Raw genomic sequence first — 21,962 nt, 5'->3', positions numbered from 1 at the left:
GTTTGCGGCCGGCCGGTAGGACCCCGGCAGAGGCGTCGACTCCAATGCCTGCCGCCGCAGGCGCAGCCGCCGCCCAGCTCCGGAGCCGCTGAGCCCCGCCGCCACCGTCCTCGCCCCGGGAAAGGCGGCGGAAAATTAGCCGGAGTGCTCGGAGTCGGCCGGCTTCGTCGGGTTTTTCGTTCAGGCAAGTAAGCTAGACAGACGCGCTGAGAGCAGCGGAGGCCTCGATCGTGCCACAACAAAGATGGCCGCTCGGCCGGAAGTGGCTTCAGCCACAACAAAGATGGCGGCGAGGAAGGGCGGAAGTGACGTCACGCCCCTCACAAGATGGCTGCCGAGTCGCGGCTGGCTTTGACCTTCCAAGCATGGCGGCCGAAAAGGCGGGAAAATGCAAGGACCCCGGGCGGTGGGTGTCTACTCGACTGCCTGACAAACACCCCGACGCCGACGCCGCTCCGGCGCAATTTTCCGCGGCTTTTCCGGCCGTGCCGACACGGGCTGTACGCTCAGCGGCGCCGGGGCCGGACGCGAGCCAGCCGGGCTCCGACAGGCAGCGGTGAGGACGCCTCTCTTTGACGGGGTCCTTGCCGCGGCCGCATTTTTGGGTTTGGCCCTCGCGGCGACCCGTACCTTCCCGCCGCTCCTCTCGCTCCGTGCTCTCCCCCCGGCCCGGGGAAATGGAGGAACCCCCCGATGGCTTCGGCTCCCAACGGTCGCTCCCCGGCGCTGGGTCCAGAGCGGCCCGAGGAGGGGATGCTCTGTGTGCCGGAACGGTGAGAGGTGCGGGCGGGTCGGGGGGACTTTATCCACCGAGTATATACCTGGGAGTATAATGATGATCAAAATAGATATTAAAAAATATTGAAGATAAACGGGCTGCTTGGTTTTTATTTAGTTAGAGGCAGGGTTTTTAAATAAATAAGAAAAAAATAAATAAAATATTTCAAGAATGAATATGTAAAGGTATAGAGAAATATATATATATATATATATATGTAGGCATAAAAATAAGTAAAAATAAGTAATAGAAATATATGCATATGTATTGATTTATAATCTATAATATGATTTCTGTACGTATAGATGGTAATATGATATATTTTAGGATATGTTATGTGTTATGTATATCAACAAGGTATATAAATATGATAAAAAATATATATTAAAAGATTTTTAAATACCGTTTAAGATAAAGGGACTGTTTGGTTTTTATTAGGTTTGCTTCGGGGCTTTTAAATAAATACTACAAAAATAAAAACATAGAAATGTATATTAAATATATCAAGATATAGAGATATGTGCAACCAGAAAAGTAAAGAAATAGAAGTAATGCAAATATATACAAACAGGTTTTTGTTTAATCTATATATCTACATTATATTTATTTAATAGATGTATTATATATATAATAAATATATATATAATTAAAATGTATATAATATATTTAATATATAATAATATATGTATACATGTTAAAATAATATATTTTGATACTTTATATATTATGTGTTATATATAAATGAATATAGTATATAAATTTAAACACATGTTGTGGAAATAGATGTTAATTTTTTTTTTTTATTATTTTCATTGTTTTGGTAAGTTTCTCAGAGGCAATCCTCCCGTTGCAGCTGCTGCCAGCACTGAAAACCTGTGTGCTTCGTGGTGTCCATCGCCCAGCTGGCAACGATTCCCTGGTGTTTGGTGCATTAAGTCACACCCAGCTGTGTGGGATGGCAGGTGAGCACATTGCCCGAGCCTTTTAGCTTTTCTGGCTCACACACAACTTCCTTTCCTTTTTTATATGGAAATCAGGGAAGAGGGTAGTGTATATTAGTATATTAGCATTTCTAGCAGATTTTTAACTGCCACTGATGCCCGTTCATCTTTGCAGTGTGGGTTTTCATGCTGACAAATCCTCTGCTTTGCCTTCTGCTCAGAGTCAGGTGGGCCCTTTATTGAACAGATTTATCTGCTACAAGGCTACGCAGAAGGATGGAAAGGAGGAACACAGGGGGGGGAAAAAAATAGATGAAAGGCCATGCATTGATCACCTGATGTACTCCAGAGACAAACATGGCTATTACAGGTAACATGGAGCAGCCCTTCTGGCCTTTTCAGTTGTATTCAGAGAGATGTTTGCCTGCTGTGAATATCTGGGTGCTTGGAGTTCACTCTGATTTTAACAAGCCCATCAATAATAAAACATTGTATTGATAGAGTAAGATCTACTTCTGTAAAGTTGTTGCTCCACAGAAAAGCAGCATAAAGAAGCTAGCTGGATTATTTGTATGATATGTAGCTTTTTTAGGATGTTTTGTTCTTTATATGGTGTTCATTTCAAATACAAGCGTGTGAACTTTGTGTTCCCTTTTAGGGGCTGGTTCTGGGGTAACAAGGAAACACAAGGCCTAAACACCTCTGGCTTGTCTGTCCAAGGATCTGCCTCAATTGTGGCTCCCATCCTTCTGAAGAACTCTTCAGCACAGTGAGTTACCTTCTATAACTATTTATTGTTGTATTGTTGTTGTGAGACCTCATTGCTGGGTGAGAAGACCAGGGGAAATTAAAGGCTGTATGCCACTGTTACTTCCCTGAATTCTTGTACTCTGTTAAAATCAAAACAAAAGGGATTTACACTGTAAGAAACACTTAAATGTAAGTTAAGGTAAAGGTCACAGTGCTAAAACCTAAGAGCAGATAGCCTTGAGCTCCTTTATATTCCTACTCCTGCCTCCAGGGTATCATCAGATATCCCCTAGATCTTGCAGTGGAGGAGATGCTGAACCATCAGCTGTTCCATATTCTACACCACGTGTCTTTTTACCATGCTCCTCTGAGAAGCATCTCTCCCTTCTCTGTTTCTTTGCAGACAAGAAGGGAGAAATTGGGATTGCCTTTGTTCTTTTGCCTGTTCATAAAAAGGCCGCTTGTGGCTGTGTGCAGTGGCAACTGCATCACAGAATCTTAGAGGTGATTATTCGCAGGTTAAGGAAATAATTCCCTTTTTTGTCACTGCTGCGCTGAATTTCATAGGCGTGTGTGTGGCTCGATGCCTAAGATATTTAAAGCAGGTTTTATTCTTACAGGGGTTTTGCACACTAAAGTGTGCGCCCAGGTTTTGTTTCCAGAAGTGAGGTGTAGCGCTGGGTGTTTCATTTGGTGTGTTACTTGTTCTGTTGTGTCAATAACTGCAGTGTCCTCCCTGTGCCTGTGTATTGCAGGGGCAGTCGAGTGCTGGTTATAAAGGTGGTGATAATTAGGAATAAGCTGTTTAAGCTTGGATAAATGTTTAGAAATCATTGCTTTGATATTGCTGTGTAAAACGCTCGCTCGCGGTGGGAGAATTCTCCAGGGTCAAGCTGTTCAGGTATGTGCAGTTTATTATATGGGTAAAGAGAGGGGAGAGCTGTGTCCGCCACCAGCCTCGGCGTCCGCGTGGTCCGGGGGAGGAGGGAGAGAACGGGGAGAGCAGGAGAGGAGAGGATGGAAAAGGGGAAGGAGGGAGTAAGAGCAACAGAGGGAGAGCGGGGGAAACCAGGGAGGGATAAGAGGGGGGAGACAAGAGAGGGGTAAGAGGGGAAAACCCAAGAAGGTAAGAGTAAGAGAGGGAAAGAGTGGAAGAGGTAGGAGAGGGGGAGAGGGGAGCTGAGAGAGGAGTAAAGGGGTACGAGAGAAGAGCCGAGAGGTACGAGAGAGGTTAAGAGGTAAGAGAGAAAAGCTAAGAGAGAGGTTAAGAGAGGTTTAAGATAGAAAAGCTAAGAGAGCGAAGTTCTTGTTACAATCCAATCTATCTTTTTCTATAGTGAATATTCTAATTCCCAGTAACCAATCACTACGAGATACACCCACTAAAGATTTTACATACAGTGTTGCATTTGAGGTTCTACAAGCTTTACGAGTTCTTCCCTTGCTTCTTGACCTTTGGGCTTTCTGTCAGCAGAAGGACATTGTTTTATCAGCAGGATTCTCCTTTAGCTGGCTAGGCTATTGTTCTTTGGTCATACAGTAACCAGTACTCTGTATCTTATGACTCAAAGCAGGCTTTCGTTTCTACTTCGATTCTAGCCTTCTTTTTTCAGAATCTTCTGCCAAACCATCACATTCATAAGGTTTCCCTGTTTCACCCTCCCCAACAGGCAGCAAGTTGTGCTGCGCTCTGATAATTCCATACTCAACCTGTTCCTCATCTCTTAAAGGTTCACTTCAGCCTTGAATCAGCAGGTCCCTAGGTTTGGTTTTTTAGGATGCCATTCCTGTTAGATTTTCCCCTGTGAAGACCTGAGTATGTCCAGTTTGACCTCCAGGATAATGAAGGGAGAGGAGCTCCCGTTGATTCAAGAGTGAAGCAAGGCCCCCATTCTTGGCCTGGGGCTGTTTCAAATGGGGAGGGATCAGTGTCCTGACTTCTCTCTCTCAGAGGCAGGGTTCCTGGACGAGGTGACCCAGGACAGCTTCGTGCTGGGCCCGGGCTACGACCGCCCCTAGCAGCTGGAGCCCGCGGTGAGGGAGCCCAAGAGCATCCAGCTGTACCAGCACCTCAGCCTCAAGAGCTGCATCTGGACCTTCGACGCTTATTACGACATGACCGAGTTAATTGATGTCTGTGGGGGCTCTGTCACCGCTGACTTCCAGGTGAGAGGCCCATCCAGAGCTCTCCAGGTATCCCAGATCTCTCTCAGTTCTCAGGCACAGCTCTGCGTTGCGTGGAGCTGCTGCTCTGCCCTGCACAGGTGGAGCGTGGCTTTTCCCCCCCTCTAACCTGGAAGAAAACAGCGCTGTGTGCATTTCTTTCATTTATTTTCCATTTCATTCGTTTTCCATTTATTTTATTCTCTAAATCTTCAGAGTGCCAGGAAAATACCGGGTTTTTTTAATGTAGGGCCATACTGGAAATACAAAACGTTCTCAGCTGGGCTCTCTTTTATAATTTTGGCTGTGTTCTCGGCCAATAGAAATGAGCAGAGGACAGAGCAGAGGCAGCTCAGTCCATGCTCCACAACATGGGATATTTTAGCTCATTCCGTAATTAAGAGACCAAAAGCCAAAAATGTTCCTCTAGAAACGAATGGCTTTCCCTGTTTGGGGTATCTCACTGTCCTCTCCTGGCTGCATTATCCATCTGCAGACCACTCCGTCTCCCCCAGGCTCTTCCATTAAATTCCCAGCCCACATTGCTTGGACCAGCATCATCTCTCTTAATTCCTGCCAGCCTGGAACTTGTTCATGAAGTTTCCTTTTATAGCTCCAATTGTTTGCACAAACCCAGAGGAGCCGCTTGGCCGGAGAAACTGCCCAGTGGAGCATGTGGAGCCTGGCCCCAGCCAGGCTGGAACATCTCCCCGAATTCTCCAGGGCGTACAAAGTACAGCTGCACTCTGCAGATAATGAATGGAGAGCTCTGGGAGGCCTGAGCAAGCAGAATTGCTCATTTTTAATTCACAGCCTTGGAAATCAGGGGGGTTTTGAGGTGAAATTGTGCCCAGAGTTCCTTTGTCCGGTGGTCCCAGGGAGCCTTAGCGCTGCCCCTGGATTACAATGCAGGTTTGTCTGAGGTGCCTGCACGTAAAGAACGTCCAGAGTCACCTCTGACTTCACTGGAAGGTGCATAACCCCCTTTTTGGGGTTTTATTGCCAGGTAAGGGACTCTGCCCAGTCCTTCCTGACAGTCCACGTCCCTCTCTCCGTGTCCTACATCTGTGTGACGGCACCGAGGGGCTGGGCTTCCCTGGAGCACCGCACCGAGATGGAGTTCTCCTTCTTCTACGACACCGTTCTCTGGAGGACAGGTGAGCCTGAGGCACTCCAAGGGCTATGGAAGAAGTGCTTCCTTCATGTTTTCCCCTTAGTTCCTGCACTGCCCCCAGAGTCCTGAGGGAGCGGGGAACTCGGAATATTGCCTTCCTCTGTGCTTGCGGGGGGCTTAGGCAGCCGATGGCTGGCAGAGGGAGCGTGCAGCTGGCTCACTGGAGGGTGCTCCCAACTGAACCCTGCCTTGTGGAGGTGTCCCAAACGCTTCTGGGGCTGGCAGAGCCCAGCAGAGGAGAGCGAAGGTGCTGTGTGGGCTCCCAGTGGCGCTGTCCTTGCAGGGATCCAGACGGACAGCGTGCTCTCGGCCCGCCTGCAGATAATCCCCATCTACATCCGCGAGGACGGACGGCTGGTCAGCGAGTTCAGGACGCAGGCCAAGTTCAGAGGTGAGGGCAGTGATCCTGGCAGGGACACAGAGCAGGGTCACACAGAGCTCTGCTCTGACGGCACAGGCAGCGGAACGAGTCCCTGTCCCTGCCGGGAGCCCCTCTGGCCCTGCGAGGTGGGGCCTCTCCACGCTCTGCCTCCCGTCACCTCCTTGTCCTCCCCCAGCGCTGTTTGTCACGGAGCACCACAGCCTGCCAGATGTCAGGTCCTCTTTGAGAACTCCAGAGCACCTGGGAGGCATCGAATTTGACCTGCAGCTGCTGTGGAGTGCTCAGACTTTTGATTCTCCCTACCAGCTCTGGAGAGCAACCAGCTCCTACAACAGGTGAGGGCTGGGGGTGCAGTCCCCTCCAGCAGCTTCCCCCACAGCACCACGTTCTCCCTGGCACCCCTCCAGCAGCCACGCCAGCAATAGCACGGAATGCTCAGGAGCTTGGTTAGAGCTGGAGCACTGCTGTACTGAGAGAAAAATCAGCTCAGCCTCTTGGAAAGGAATTTTTCCAGCGGTGAAGCCTGTGGATAGACTGATCCCAGAGTCACACTTGGCCCTCGGGGACTGCCGGATGACATTGCTGGGGCAAGGGAGAGGTGCTGCCCTGGGTGAAGAGCTTTGAGCTCTGCTTGGTGGCTGCAGGGTCTCCTGTCTGTTCCCAGGAAGGATTACTCTGGAGAATACACCATGTTCCTGATCCCCTGCACGGTGCAGCCCACGCAGCCGTGGGCAGAGCCTGGAGCCAAGCCCCTGCCCTGCACGGCTCACGCTCCCGAGCGGTAAGAGGGCAGGAGGGCAGGCTCGGCCCCTTTGGGGTGCACACCTGTCCAGACCTCATCTCCCCTTTGTTTCCTTCCTTGTCCCAATTGCAGGTTTTTGATCCTGATCACCTTCCAGCAGACAAGCCGCCCGGTTCCAGTTGTTTACTCCCAGAACGCAAGAGTTTCAGATCTGTAACGACGAGAAGGTTTTTCTAATGGACCCCACCAAATCGGAAAGGTCTCTGGCAGAAATGGATTACAAGGGGGGCTTTTTCCAAGGGTAGGATTTACCTCTCCTCTTCTGCTTGTGCCCAGCGTTTCTGCTTTCACAGCTTCCATTCCCTGGAGAGGAAAGGGCAAAACCCACAGGTAGCTTTGCCTCTTCTACAGCAATCATTGATATCTTACAGCCCTGTGAAAGAGCAGCGTGCTCTGGCACCGCGTTTTGTCACTCCCACCCACCGAGCCCTTCCCAAACAACCCAAACCCTTCTGAACACGGACACTTGGCTCTAGCAGCGTTTTCCTGCTTGGGAAATTTCACCTGCCCCTCTTTGTCCCGACCTCCCCAGGGCAGATCCTGTACGGGCACGTGCTCTGGCACCCGGAACAAAACCTCAACGCTGCTTACAAGCTGCAGCTGGAGAAGGTCAACCTGTGCACAGGCAGGGATGGCTACGTGCCCTTCCTCGACCCCACGGGTACCGTCTACAACGAGGGGCCCCGGTACGGCTGCATCCAGCCCAACAAGTACCTGAAACACCGATTCCTCCTCCTGGTGAGTGCTCTGCTCCTGCTTCTTCCCGTTTGGGATTTGCTCTGGCAACCCGCAGGTGGTGGCTGCAAAGGGATAAGGGAGCCCGTGGGGGATGTTTTGTGCTGCTGCTGCTGCTGCTGCTGCTGCTGCTGCTGCAAGCTGTGAACACCAGATCAGTTTTTCCCCACCCTTGGAGTGTGTTCCTGAATCGGTGCCCACGTGTAGGTGTGGAGATGGGGCATTCGGACTAGATCCCTGACACAGGTGTTTGGTGGGGCTCTGGCTTCCAGCCTCCCTTGGGAAAGCAGACAGCATCCCTCACGCCACTTCTCTGACTTTCCAGGACCAAAACCAGCCAGAAGTGAGGGATAAGTATTTCCACGATGTGCCTTTTGACGCCCACTTTGCTTCCCAGCTGTCCGAGTTCCACTCGGTGAGCAGCATGCCCGGAGTTGATGGATTTACTCTCAAGGTGGACGCTCTCTACAAGGTATGTAGTACCCAGTGCTTTTGGTAGCCCAAAATGGACTTCTCTGTCCAGGACCTCCCAAACACTTGGTGAATTGTAGACTCTGGGCCTTCAGAATTCACCTCTGATACAAGAAATGAAGATTAGGATGTTAGTCCCGTAATTTCATTTTTTTTTTCCCTGAGGCACTCATGAGAAAGCTCTTTAAAAACACATTATTCGTGTTCCTGAAGGAATTAATGCCATCGCAAAGGCAGGACACCTCACGGGGTGGTCCGTGCTCCTGAGGAGCTCCCCTTGAACACCCGAGGTGGAGCTGCCCCGAAGGCGGCGGGCGGCCGCTGCTGCACCGTCAGGAACCTTCATCCACCGAGGGACGCGGCGGCCTCTGCCAGGGCCAGGGCAGGAAAGTGAAGCAGGTGCACATGGAAGTCAAAGTCCACGGCAATTTGCACGACGGCACGGAAGTTTCATGGAGCACACGCATTGGGAAAAGCTTTTTATAAACTGTAAAATAAAGATAATCCAAAACTGAAAAGCCACCTGGGTATTTTTTTAGTCTGGTGAGGAGGGGCAGCTGTCAATTGCCCCTGCTCCCGTCTTAGCAGCTGCACGGCTGCCCTCCCTCCGTGCTGCTCCAGCTCTCCCAGGCTTAAGTGGGCAGGGTGGGGAAGCCAGCTCCCACCGCTGGCATGTGGGAGCTCTGAGCCAGCCGAGGAGCAGCCGGGTTCCTCTTCCTGTCCTCCGGAAGAGAGTAAAGCTAAAATCACCCGCTGTGATCGGGGTGTCCCTTCTTGCGCCGCCCCGCCGGTCCCCCTCATTCCCCTGGGGCGCGGCGGGCCGGAGCCCCACGGAGCTGCTGGGCCGGGGCAGGGAAGGACGGAGACGAGGGCGCCCAGCGCGGCTCGGGCCCCGCCGCGGCCTCGGGGCTGGCGGAGCGGGGGGGGACGGGCCGGGAGCGCTCCGGGGCTGCGGGACCGGCCCTGCCCAGGCCGGGGCGCCGCGTCCGCACCGGGACCCGCAGCGCTCCCGCAGCCGGAACCGCCCTCCCGCGGCGATCCCGGTACCGATCCCGATCCACCCCACGGGGGAGAGGCGGCACCGCCCGGGACCCCAGGGCGGACACCGGCAGGACCCGAACCCCCCATCCCAGCTCCGGTTGCGGGCTCCGTCACCCGCTTTCGGTCAGCCCCGTCCCGGCATCGCGGCAGGAGGGGGAGTCGAGTCCCGGCGAGGGAGTGCCCCGTCCCCAGCCTTGTCTCAGCCCCAATCCGGCCATGCTCCGCCACCCCCGAGACCCGCCACCCGGGGCCGGCCGGGGGAGAGGCGGCACCGCTCCGCCGGCGGACACCGGCAGGACTTTGCCCCGCTGCAGACCCCGTCCCGAGCCGCGGCCCCGCCCCAGCGCGCAGGGCTCGGAGCGGAGCCCGCCGGGAGCAGCCCCCGGGCCGGGGCTCGACCAGCGCCGAGCGAGAGTCGCGGGCCAGCGGCACGGGGGGCGGGGCCGCATGAGGAGCGGGGCCACGGGGCACAGCCCGACCGCACCTGGGAACTGCCGGGGGTCCCGGGCGGCGCCGCCTGTCCCCCATCGGGCGGATCGAGGCGGTCTCGGGTCCGGGATGGGTCTCGGGTCCGGGATCGGTCTCGGGATCGGGTCCGGGCCCGGGATGGCGGCGGCGGTTCCCGTTGCGGACTCGGCCCCCCCCCGCCCGGCCCCGGGACCGCGGCACGAAGGGGGCGAGGCCAGGGAGAGGGGGGCCCGGCACAGGTGTGAGGGGCGGGGGCACGGAGCGCGTGCGCAGCTCGGGACAGCAGAGCGCGTGCGCGGCGCGGGGCCGCCTCAGGTGTGCGGGACGGGGCCGGCACAGGTGTGAGGGGCTCCAGAGCGGCTGCGCGGGGCGGGACCGAGGGCATTTAAACCCCGGAAGGGCGGCGGCCGCCATTTGCTCCAGTACCGGGTGGAGGCGGCTGCGACCGCTCCGGTGAGGCGCTTCTCTCTCTTCTCCGCTTTTATCTCTCTTTTCTGCTTTTATCTCTCCTTTCTCTGCTTTTCTCTCCTGTTTCTCTCTCCCGTCTCCTTCTCTCCCCTCTCTGCTCTTGTCCCCCGTCTCCCCCTCACATCGCCCGCTCCCTCTCTCCCCTCAACTCCCCGCTCGCCCCCTCCTCCCCAACCTGACCCCCGCCTCTGTTCCTCCTCTGTCTCTTCCTCCCGCTCCCTCCTCACCCGGCCCAACCTGGCTCTGCCCTCCGTTCTCCTTCTGTCACCGCTCCCTTCCCCTGCTCCTTCTTTCTCCCCTCCGCCGTCCCTGCCCCGGCCGCCCCGGCTTCTCCCTGTGTGCCGTACGCCCCTGTTTGTCCGTGTCCCCCTTCTCCTCTCCTTGGCGGCGCTGTCGCCCCTCTGTCTCTGCCGCCCCTTCCTTCTCTGTCCCTTGTCCCTTTCTGTCTTCCCCCGCAGCCGCGGGGCTCGGGGCGCCGGATAATAAAGCCCAGAGGGCCGGAGCCGGCGCCCCCGGCGGGAATCCCCTCACGGGGCCGGAGCCCGCGGTGCGGGTCCCCCCACGCACAACACCGCCCCACACTGCCGGGTGTCCCCACATCACACTGGGGGCTGAGGGGGGCCGGGGCTGGGAGGGGGGCTTAGGGTGGGCCCCCTCCTCCGGAGGGGTCCTGGGGTGGGTTAGCGAGGGTTGGGGGGCCGGGGGGGGGGGGATTTGGGATGGGGGGGTTTGGGAAGGGCCCCCTCGTTAGGAGGGGGTCCCGGGTGGGGAGGTGGGTTAGGGAGGGCCCCCTCCGGAGGAGGGGGTCCCGGGGAGGGGCGGGGGGCGGGGCCCCCTCCGGAGGGGGGTGCCCGGGGTGGGAGGGGCTGGGGGGGTCTGCCCCCCCTAAACCCCTCCCACTCTGGGCCCTCCCCTCCGGGCGGGGCTCGTCCCGGCCCCTCCCCAGGACCCCTCCTCCGGACAGGGGCCCGCGGGGGGGAGGGGGGGGGGGGGGGAATAGGAGGGGGAGTGCTGTCGTTTGACACAAAAGTGTGATTACGGTGCAGAGTGACGTGACCCCACCTGCTGCCCCCCCACCCACCCCGCCCCCCCCCCCCCCGCGGGCCCCTGTCCGGAGGAGGGGTCCTGGGGAGGGGCCGGGACGAGCCCCGCCCGGAGGGGAGGGCCCAGAGTGGGAGGGGTTTAGGGGGGGCAGACCCCCCCAGCTCCTCCCACCCCGGGCACCCCCCTCCGGAGGGGGCCCCGCCCCCCGCCCCTCCCCGGGACCCCCTCCTCCGGAGGGGGCCCTCCCTAACCCACCCCCCCACCCGGGACCCCCTCCTAACGAGGGGGCCCTTCCCAAACCCCCCCATCCCAAATCCCCCCCCCCGGCCCCCCAACCCTCGCTAACCCACCCCAGGACCCCTCCGGAGGAGGGGGCCCACCCTAAGCCCCCCTCCCAGCCCCGGCCCCCCTCAGCCCCCAGTGTGATGTGGGGACACCCGGCAGTGTGGGGCGGTGTTGTGCGTGGGGGGACCCGCACCGCGGGCTCCGGCCCCGTGAGGGGATTCCCGCCGGGGGCGCCGGCTCCGGCCCTCTGGGCTTTATTATCCGGCGCCCCGAGCCCCGCGGCTGCGGGGGAAGACAGAAAGGGACAAGGGACAGAGAAGGAAGGGGCGGCAGAGACAGAGGGGCGACAGCGCCGCCAAGGAGAGGAGAAGGGGGACACGGACAAACAGGGGCGTACGGCACACAGGGAGAAGCCGGGGCGGCCGGGGCAGGGACGGCGGAGGGGAGAAAGAAGGAGCAGGGGAAGGGAGCGGTGACAGAAGGAGAACGGAGGGCAGAGCCAGGTTGGGCCGGGTGAGGAGGGAGCGGGAGGAAGAGACAGAGGAGGAACAGAGGCGGGGCTCAGGTTGGGGAGGAGGGGGCGGGCGGGGAGGTGAGGGGAGAGAGGGAGCGGGCGGTGTGAGGGGGAGACGGGGGACAAGAGCAGAGAGGGGAGAGAAGGAGACGGGAGAGAGAAACAGGAGAGAAAAGCAGAGAAAGGAGAGATAAAAGCAGAAAAGAGAGATAAAAGCGGAGAAGAGAGAGAAGCGCCTCACCGGAGCGGCCGCAGCCGCCTCCACCCGGTACTGGAGCAAATGGCGGCCGCCGCCCTTCCGGGGTTTAAATGCCCTCGGTCCCGCCCCGCGCAGCCGCTCTGGAGCCCCTCACACCTGTGTCGGCCCCGTCCCGCACACCTGAGGCGGCCCCGCGCCGCGCACGCGCTCTGCTGTCCCGAGCTGCGCACGCGCTCCGTGCCCCCGCCCCTCACACCTGTGCCGGGCCCCCCTCTCCCTGGCCTCGCCCCCTTCGTGCCGCGGTCCCGGGGCCGGGCGGGGGGGGGCCGAGTCCGCAACGGGAACCGCCGCCGCCATCCCGGGCCCGGACCCGATCCCGAGACCGATCCCGGACCCGAGACCCATCCCGGACCCGAGACCGCCTCGATCCGCCCGATGGGGGACAGGCGGCGCCGCCCGGGACCCCCGGCAGTTCCCAGGTGCGGTCGGGCTGTGCCCCGTGGCCCCGCTCCTCATGCGGCCCCGCCCCCCGTGCCGCTGGCCCGCGACTCTCGCTCGGCGCTGGTCGAGCCCCGGCCCGGGGGCTGCTCCCGGCGGGCTCCGCTCCGAGCCCTGCGCGCTGGGGCGGGGCCGCGGCTCGGGACGGGGTCTGCAGCGGGGCAAAGTCCTGCCGGTGTCCGCCGGCGGAGCGGTGCCGCCTCTCCCCCGGCCGGCCCCGGGTGGCGGGTCTCGGGGGTGGCGGAGCATGGCCGGATTGGGGCTGAGACAAGGCTGGGGACGGGGCACTCCCTCGCCGGGACTCGACTCCCCCTCCTGCCGCGATGCCGGGACGGGGCTGACCGAAAGCGGGTGACGGAGCCCGCAACCGGAGCTGGGATGGGGGGTTCGGGTCCTGCCGGTGTCCGCCCTGGGGTCCCGGGCGGTGCCGCCTCTCCCCCGTGGGGTGGATCGGGATCGGTACCGGGATCGGTACCGGGATCGCCGCGGGAGGGCGGTTCCGGCTGCGGGAGCGCTGCGGGTCCCGGTGCGGACGCGGCGCCCCGGCCTGGGCAGGGCCGGTCCCGCAGCCCCGGAGCGCTCCCGGCCCGTCCCCCCCCGCTCCGCCAGCCCCGAGGCCGCGGCGGGGCCCGAGCCGCGCTGGGCGCCCTCGTCTCTGTCCTTCCCTGCCCCGGCCCAGCAGCTCCGTGGGGCTCCGGCCCGCCGCACCCCAGGGGAATGAGGGGGACCGGCGGGGCGGCGCAAGAAGGGACACCCCGATCACAGCGGGTGATTTTAGCTTTACTCTCTTCCGGAGGACAGGAAGAGGAACCCGGCTGCTCCTCGGCTGGCTCAGAGCTCCCACATGCCAGCGGTGGGAGCTGGCTTCCCCACCCTGCCCACTTAAGCCCGGGAGAGCTGGAGCAGCACGGAGGGAGGGCAGCGGTGCAGCCGCTAAGACGGGAGCAGGGGGAATTGACAGCTGCCCCTCCTCACCAGACTAAAAAAAATACCCAGGTGGCTTTTCAGTTTTGGATTATCTTTATTTTACAGTTTATAAAAAGCTTTTCCCAATGCGTGTGCTCCATGAAACTTCCGTGCCGTCGTGCAAATTGCCGTGGACTTTGACTTCCATGTGCACCTGCTTCACTTTCCTGCCCTGGCCCTGGCAGAGGCCGCCGCGTCCCTCGGTGGATGAAGGTTCCTGACGGTGCAGCAGCGGCCGCCCGCCGCCTTCGGGGCGCCCCGGGGCAGCTCCACCTCGGGTGTTCAAGGGGAGCTCCTCGGGAGCACGGACCACCCCGTGAGGTATCCTGCCTTTGCGATGGCATTAATTCCTTCAGGAACACGAATAATGTGTTTTTAAAGAGCTTTCTCATGAGTGCCTCAGGGAAAAAAAAAAATGAAATTACGGGACTAACATCCTAATCTTCATTTCTTGTATCAGAGGTGAATTCTGAAGGCCCAGAGTCTACAATTCACCAAGTGTTTGGGAGGTCCTGGACAGAGAAGTCCATTTTGGGCTACCAAAAGCACTGGGTACTACATACCTTGTAGAGAGCGTCCACCTTGAGAGTAAATCCATCAACTCCGGGCATGCTGCTCACCGAGTGGAACTCGGACAGCTGGGAAGCAAAGTGGGCGTCAAAAGGCACATCGTGGAAATACTTATCCCTCACTTCTGGCTGGTTTTGGTCCTGGAAAGTCAGAGAAGTGGCGTGAGGGATGCTGTCTGCTTTCCCAAGGGAGGCTGGAAGCCAGAGCCCCACCAAACACCTGTGTCAGGGATCTAGTCCGAATGCCCCATCTCCACACCTACACGTGGGCACCGATTCAGGAACACACTCCAAGGGTGGGGAAAAACTGATCTGGTGTTCACAGCTTGCAGCAGCAGCAGCAGCAGCAGCACAAAACATCCCCCACGGGCTCCCTTATCCCTTTGCAGCCACCACCTGCGGGTTGCCAGAGCAAATCCCAAACGGGAAGAAGCAGGAGCAGAGCACTCACCAGGAGGAGGAATCGGTGTTTCAGGTACTTGTTGGGCTGGATGCAGCCGTACCGGGGCCCCTCGTTGTAGACGGTACCCGTGGGGTCGAGGAAGGGCACGTAGCCATCCCTGCCTGTGCACAGGTTGACCTTCTCCAGCTGCAGCTTGTAAGCAGCGTTGAGGTTTTGTTCCGGGTGCCAGAGCACGTGCCCGTACAGGATCTGCCCTGGGGAGGTCGGGACAAAGAGGGGCAGGTGAAATTTCCCAAGCAGGAAAACGCTGCTAGAGCCAAGTGTCCGTGTTCAGAAGGGTTTGGGTTGTTTGGGAAGGGCTCGGTGGGTGGGAGTGACAAAACGCGGTGCCAGAGCACGCTGCTCTTTCACAGGGCTGTAAGATATCAATGATTGCTGTAGAAGAGGCAAAGCTACCTGTGGGTTTTGCCCTTTCCTCTCCAGGGAATGGAAGCTGTGAAAGCAGAAACGCTGGGCACAAGCAGAAGAGGAGAGGTAAATCCTACCCTTGGAAAAAGCCCCCCTTGTAATCCATTTCTGCCAGAGACCTTTCCGATTTGGTGGGGTCCATTAGAAAAACCTTCTCGTCGTTACAGATCTGAAACTCTTGCGTTCTGGGAGTAAACAACTGGAACTGGGCGGCTTGTCTGCTGGAAGGTGATCAGGATCAAAAACCTGCAATTGGGACAAGGAAGGAAACAAAGGGGAGATGAGGTCTGGACAGGTGTGCACCCCAAAGGGGCCGAGCCTGCCCTCCTGCCCTCTTACCGCTCGGGAGCGTGAGCCATGCAGGGCAGGGGCTTGGCTCCAGGCTCTGCCCACGGCTGCGTGGGCTGCACCGTGCAGGGGATCGGGAACATGGTGTATTCTCCAGAGTAATCCTTCCTGGGAACAGACAGGAGACCCTGCAGCCACCAAGCAGAGCTCAAAGCTCTTCACCCAGGGCAGCACCTCTCCCTTGCCCCAGCAATGTCATCCGGCAGTCCCCGAGGGCCAAGTGTGACTCTGGGATCAGTCTATCCACAGGCTTCACCGCTGGAAAAATTCCTTTCCAAGAGGCTGAGCTGATTTTTCTCTCAGTACAGCAGTGCTCCAGCTCTAACCAAGCTCCTGAGCATTCCGTGCTATTGCTGGCGTGGCTGCTGGAGGGGTGCCAGGGAGAACGTGGTGCTGTGGGGGAAGCTGCTGGAGGGGACTGCACCCCCAGCCCTCACCTGTTGTAGGAGCTGGTTGCTCTCCAGAGCTGGTAGGGAGAATCAAAAGTCTGAGCACTCCACAGCAGCTGCAGGTCAAATTCGATGCCTCCCAGGTGCTCTGGAGTTCTCAAAGAGGACCTGACCTCTGGCAGGCTGTGGTGCTCCGTGACAAACAGCGCTGGGGGAGGACAAGGAGGTGACGGGAGGCAGAGCGCGGAGAGGCCCCACCTCGCAGGGCCAGAGGGGCTCCCGGCAGGGACAGGGACTCGTTCCGCTGCCTGTGCCGTCAGAGCAGAGCTCTGTGTGACCCTGCTCTGTGTCCCTGCCAGGATCACTGCCCTCACCTCTGAACTTGGCCTGCGTCCTGAACTCGCTGACCAGCCGTCCGTCCTCGCGGATGTAGATGGGGATTATCTGCAGGCGGGCCGAGAGCACGCTGTCCGTCTGGATCCCTGCAAGGACAGCGCCACTGGGAGCCCACACAGCACCTTCGCTCTCCTCTGCTGGGCTCTGCCAGCCCCAGAAGCGTTTGGGACACCTCCACAAGGCAGGGTTCAGTTGGGATCACCCTCCAGTGAGCCAGCTGCACGCTCCCTCTGCCAGCCATCGGCTGCCTAAGCCCCCCGCAAGCACAGAGGAAGGCAATATTCCGAGTTCCCCGCTCCCTCAGGACTCTGGGGGCAGTGCAGGAACTAAGGGGAAAACATGAAGGAAGCACTTCTTCCATAGCCCTTGGAGTGCCTCAGGCTCACCTGTCCTCCAGAGAACGGTGTCGTAGAAGAAGGAGAACTCCATCTCGGTGCGGTGCTCCAGGGAAGCCCAGCCCCTCGGTGCCGTCACACAGATGTAGGACACGGAGAGAGGGACGTGGACTGTCAGGAAGGACTGGGCAGAGTCCCTTACCTGGCAATAAAACCCCAAAAAGGGGGTTATGCACCTTCCAGTGAAGTCAGAGGTGACTCTGGACGTTCTTTACGTGCAGGCACCTCAGACAAACCTGCATTGTAATCCAGGGGCAGCGCTAAGGCTCCCTGGGACCACCGGACAAAGGAACTCTGGGCACAATTTCACCTCAAAACCCCCCTGATTTCCAAGGCTGTGAATTAAAAATGAGCAATTCTGCTTGCTCAGGCCTCCCAGAGCTCTCCATTCATTATCTGCAGAGTGCAGCTGTACTTTGTACGCCCTGGAGAATTCGGGGAGATGTTCCAGCCTGGCTGGGGCCAGGCTCCACATGCTCCACTGGGCAGTTTCTCCGGCCAAGCGGCTCCTCTGGGTTTGTGCAAACAATTGGAGCTATAAAAGGAAACTTCATGAACAAGTTCCAGGCTGGCAGGAATTAAGAGAGATGATGCTGGTCCAAGCAATGTGGGCTGGGAATTTAATGGAAGAGCCTGGGGGAGACGGAGTGGTCTGCAGATGGATAATGCAGCCAGGAGAGGACAGTGAGATACCCCAAACAGGGAAAGCCATTCGTTTCTAGAGGAACATTTTTGGCTTTTGGTCTCTTAATTACGGAATGAGCTAAAATATCCCATGTTGTGGAGCATGGACTGAGCTGCCTCTGCTCTGTCCTCTGCTCATTTCTATTGGCCGAGAACACAGCCAAAATTATAAAAGAGAGCCCAGCTGAGAACGTTTTGTATTTCCAGTATGGCCCTACATTAAAAAAACCCGGTATTTTCCTGGCACTCTGAAGATTTAGAGAATAAAATAAATGGAAAACGAATGAAATGGAAAATAAATGAAAGAAATGCACACAGCGCTGTTTTCTTCCAGGTTAGAGGGGGGGAAAAGCCACGCTCCACCTGTGCAGGGCAGAGCAGCAGCTCCACGCAACGCAGAGCTGTGCCTGAGAACTGAGAGAGATCTGGGATACCTGGAGAGCTCTGGATGGGCCTCTCACCTGGAAGTCAGCGGTGACAGAGCCCCCACAGACATCAATTAACTCGGTCATGTCGTAATAAGCGTCGAAGGTCCAGATGCAGCTCTTGAGGCTGAGGTGCTGGTACAGCTGGATGCTCTTGGGCTCCCTCACCGCGGGCTCCAGCTGCTAGGGGCGGTCGTAGCCCGGGCCCAGCACGAAGCTGTCCTGGGTCACCTCGTCCAGGAACCCTGCCTCTGAGAGAGAGAAGTCAGGACACTGATCCCTCCCCATTTGAAACAGCCCCAGGCCAAGAATGGGGGCCTTGCTTCACTCTTGAATCAACGGGAGCTCCTCTCCCTTCATTATCCTGGAGGTCAAACTGGACATACTCAGGTCTTCACAGGGGAAAATCTAACAGGAATGGCATCCTAAAAAACCAAACCTAGGGACCTGCTGATTCAAGGCTGAAGTGAACCTTTAAGAGATGAGGAACAGGTTGAGTATGGAATTATCAGAGCGCAGCACAACTTGCTGCCTGTTGGGGAGGGTGAAACAGGGAAACCTTATGAATGTGATGGTTTGGCAGAAGATTCTGAAAAAAGAAGGCTAGAATCGAAGTAGAAACGAAAGCCTGCTTTGAGTCATAAGATACAGAGTACTGGTTACTGTATGACCAAAGAACAATAGCCTAGCCAGCTAAAGGAGAATCCTGCTGATAAAACAATGTCCTTCTGCTGACAGAAAGCCCAAAGGTCAAGAAGCAAGGGAAGAACTCGTAAAGCTTGTAGAACCTCAAATGCAACACTGTATGTAAAATCTTTAGTGGGTGTATCTCGTAGTGATTGGTTACTGGGAATTAGAATATTCACTATAGAAAAAGATAGATTGGATTGTAACAAGAACTTCGCTCTCTTAGCTTTTCTATCTTAAACCTCTCTTAACCTCTCTCTTAGCTTTTCTCTCTTACCTCTTAACCTCTCTCGTACCTCTCGGCTCTTCTCTCGTACCCCTTTACTCCTCTCTCAGCTCCCCTCTCCCCCTCTCCTACCTCTTCCACTCTTTCCCTCTCTTACTCTTACCTTCTTGGGTTTTCCCCTCTTACCCCTCTCTTGTCTCCCCCCTCTTATCCCTCCCTGGTTTCCCCCGCTCTCCCTCTGTTGCTCTTACTCCCTCCTTCCCCTTTTCCATCCTCTCCTCTCCTGCTCTCCCCGTTCTCTCCCTCCTCCCCCGGACCACGCGGACGCCGAGGCTGGTGGCGGACACAGCTCTCCCCTCTCTTTACCCATATAATAAACTGCACATACCTGAACAGCTTGACCCTGGAGAATTCTCCCACCGCGAGCGAGCGTTTTACACAGCAATATCAAAGCAATGATTTCTAAACATTTATCCAAGCTTAAACAGCTTATTCCTAATTATCACCACCTTTATAACCAGCACTCGACTGCCCCTGCAATACACAGGCACAGGGAGGACACTGCAGTTATTGACACAACAGAACAAGTAACACACCAAATGAAACACCCAGCGCTACACCTCACTTCTGGAAACAAAACCTGGGCGCACACTTTAGTGTGCAAAACCCCTGTAAGAATAAAACCTGCTTTAAATATCTTAGGCATCGAGCCACACACACGCCTATGAAATTCAGCGCAGCAGTGACAAAAAAGGGAATTATTTCCTTAACCTGCGAATAATCACCTCTAAGATTCTGTGATGCAGTTGCCACTGCACACAGCCACAAGCGGCCTTTTTATGAACAGGCAAAAGAACAAAGGCAATCCCAATTTCTCCCTTCTTGTCTGCAAAGAAACAGAGAAGGGAGAGATGCTTCTCAGAGGAGCATGGTAAAAAGACACGTGGTGTAGAATATGGAACAGCTGATGGTTCAGCATCTCCTCCACTGCAAGATCTAGGGGATATCTGATGATACCCTGGAGGCAGGAGTAGGAATATAAAGGAGCTCAAGGCTATCTGCTCTTAGGTTTTAGCACTGTGACCTTTACCTTAACTTACATTTAAGTGTTTCTTACAGTGTAAATCCCTTTTGTTTTGATTTTAACAGAGTACAAGAATTCAGTGAAGTAACAGTGGCATACAGCCTTTAATTTCCCCTGGTCTTCTCACCCAGCAATGAGGTCTCACAACAACAATACAACCATAAATAGTTATAGAAGGTAACTCACTGTGCTGAAGAGTTCTTCAGAAGGATGGGAGCCACAATTGAGGCAGATCCTTGGACAGACAAGCCAGAGGTGTTTAGGCCTTGTGTTTCCTTGTTACCCCAGAACCAGCCCCTAAAAGGGAACACAAAGTTCACACGCTTGTATTTGAAATGAACACCATATAAAGAACAAAACATCCTAAAAAAGCTACATATCATACAAATAATCCAGCTAGCTTCTTTATGCTGCTTTTCTGTGGAGCAACAACTTTACAGAAGTAGATCTTGCTCTATCAATACAATGTTTTATTATTGATGGGCTTGTTAAAATCAGAGTGAACTCCAAGCACCCAGATATTCACAGCAGGCAAACATCTCTCTGAATACAACTGAAAAGGCCAGAAGGGCTGCTCCATGTTACCTGTAATAGCCATGTTTGTCTCTGGAGTACATCAGGTGATCAATGCATGGCCTTTCATCTATTTTTTTTTCCCCCTGTGTTCCTCCTTTCCATCCTTCTGCGTAGCCTTGTAGCAGATAAATCTGTTCAATAAAGGGCCCACCTGACTCTGAGCAGAAGGCAAAGCAGAGGATTTGTCAGCATGAAAACCCACACTGCAAAGATGAACGGGCATCAGTGGCAGTTAAAAATCTGCTAGAAATGCTAATATACTAATATACACTACCCTCTTCCCTGATTTCCATATAAAAAAGGAAAGGAAGTTGTGTGTGAGCCAGAAAAGCTAAAAGGCTCGGGCAATGTGCTCACCTGCCATCCCACACAGCTGGGTGTGACTTAATGCACCAAACACCAGGGAATCGTTGCCAGCTGGGCGATGGACACCACGAAGCACACAGGTTTTCAGTGCTGGCAGCAGCTGCAACGGGAGGATTGCCTCTGAGAAACTTACCAAAACAATGAAAATAATAAAAAAGAAAAAATTAACATCTATTTCCACAACATGTGTTTAAATTTATATACTATATTCATTTATATATAACACACAATATATAAAGTATCAAAATATATTATTTTAACATGTATACATATATTATTATATATTAAATATATTATATACATTTTAATTATATATATATTTATTATATATATAATACATCTATTAAATAAATATAATGTAGATATATAGATTAAACATAAACCTGTTTGTATATATTTGCATTACTTCTATTTCTTTACTTTTCTGGTTGCACATATCTCTATATCTTGATATATTTAATATACATTTCTATGTTTTTATTTTTGTAGTATTTATTTAAAAGCCCCGAAGCAAACCTAATAAAAACCAAACAGTCCCTTTATCTTAAACGGTATTTAAAAATCTTTTAATATATATTTTTTATCATATTTATATACCTTGTTGATATACATAACACATAACATATCCTAAAATATATCATATTACCATCTATACGTACAGAAATCATATTATAGATTATAAATCAATATATATGCATATATTTCTATTACTTATTTTTACTTATTTTTATGCCTACATATATATATATATATATATATATTTCTCTATACCTTTACATATTCATTCTTGAAATATTTTATTTATTTTTTTCTTATTTATTTAAAAACCCTGCCTCTAACTAAATAAAAACCAAGCAGCCCGTTTATCTTCAATATTTTTTAGTATCTATTTTGATCATCATTATACTTCCAGGTATATACTCGGTGGATAAACTCCCCCCGACCCGCCCGCACCTCTCACTGTTCCGGCACACAGAGCATCCCCTCCTCGGGCCGCTCTGGACCCAGCGCCGGGGAGCGACCGTTGGGAGCCGAAGCCATCGGGGGACACGGTGGGAACATGGCAGTGACACTGTGGGGACACAGCAGTGACACAGTGGTGACACGGCGGGGACACAGCGGTGAAACGGCGGGAACACGGGGGGAACATGGCGGTGACACTGTGGGGACACACTGGGAACATGGCAGTGACACTGTGGGGACACGGGGGGAACATGGCGGTGACACTGTGGGGACACGGGGGGAACACGAGGGGAACACAGTGAGA

The 21,962-nt window shown here is 55.1% G+C and overlaps 3 protein-coding genes across 26 annotated transcripts in view; 1 reads left to right on the top strand and 2 right to left on the bottom strand.

Moving 5' to 3' along the window:
• The first annotated feature begins 611 nt into the window (after nt 1-611).
• On the top strand, nt 612-8,460 carry LOC131573063 (extracellular matrix organizing protein FRAS1-like). Of its 14 annotated transcripts, none has more exons than XM_058826731.1 (10): nt 612-773; nt 1,632-1,740; nt 1,941-3,370; nt 4,421-4,635; nt 5,639-5,789; nt 6,090-6,197; nt 6,364-6,523; nt 6,853-6,969; nt 7,063-7,728; nt 8,051-8,355. In XM_058826731.1, the coding sequence occupies exons 4-9, from the start codon at nt 4,585-4,587 to the stop codon at nt 7,145-7,147; spliced, it is 672 nt and encodes a 223-aa protein (XP_058682714.1). In that variant the 5' UTR covers nt 612-773; nt 1,632-1,740; nt 1,941-3,370; nt 4,421-4,584; the 3' UTR covers nt 7,148-7,728; nt 8,051-8,355. The 14 variants fall into 14 exon arrangements, with proteins under 14 accessions (XP_058682714.1, XP_058682676.1, XP_058682704.1 ...); XM_058826693.1 differs by having other exon boundaries at nt 1,604-1,740; XM_058826721.1 differs by having other exon boundaries at nt 612-780.
• Nucleotides 8,461-14,083: 5,623 nt separating this feature from the next.
• On the bottom strand, nt 14,084-21,762 carry LOC131573017 (extracellular matrix organizing protein FRAS1-like). Of its 11 annotated transcripts, none has more exons than XR_009276119.1 (10): nt 20,339-20,680; nt 19,940-20,050; nt 17,793-18,007; nt 16,639-16,789; nt 16,231-16,338; nt 15,905-16,064; nt 15,459-15,575; nt 15,197-15,365; nt 14,700-14,905; nt 14,084-14,389 (listed from the first exon to the last, which is right to left on the bottom strand). XR_009276119.1 is itself a non-coding variant. In XM_058826591.1 (9 exons), exons 5-9 carry the CDS (start codon nt 17,841-17,843, stop codon nt 15,358-15,360), a joined length of 708 nt encoding a protein of 235 aa, XP_058682574.1. In that variant the 5' UTR covers nt 17,844-18,007; nt 19,940-20,050; nt 20,339-20,486; nt 20,687-20,823; nt 21,650-21,762; the 3' UTR covers nt 15,348-15,357. The 11 variants fall into 11 exon arrangements, 7 of the variants coding, with proteins under 7 accessions (XP_058682603.1, XP_058682611.1, XP_058682574.1 ...); XR_009276114.1 differs by having other exon boundaries at nt 15,239-15,365; XR_009276120.1 differs by having other exon boundaries at nt 14,700-14,900; nt 15,239-15,365.
• LOC131587381 (superkiller complex protein 2-like) overlaps nt 17,940-21,962 on the bottom strand; it is a 47,323-nt gene continuing 43,300 nt past the window's right edge. Inside the window, exons 18-19 of the mRNA XM_058855201.1 lie at nt 21,650-21,767; nt 17,940-18,007 (exon numbers count right to left, since the gene is read on the bottom strand). Of these exons, the coding sequence (XP_058711184.1) occupies nt 17,940-18,007; nt 21,650-21,767 (186 nt within the window). The remainder of the gene's footprint in view (nt 18,008-21,649; nt 21,768-21,962) is intronic.

Source organism: Poecile atricapillus, chromosome 1, assembly GCF_030490865.1.
Source record: "Poecile atricapillus isolate bPoeAtr1 chromosome 1, bPoeAtr1.hap1, whole genome shotgun sequence".
Taxonomy (NCBI): domain Eukaryota; kingdom Metazoa; phylum Chordata; class Aves; order Passeriformes; family Paridae; genus Poecile; species Poecile atricapillus.
Note: the sequence above shows the minus strand (reverse complement) of the source record. Positions and strands in the feature narration are given on the sequence as shown.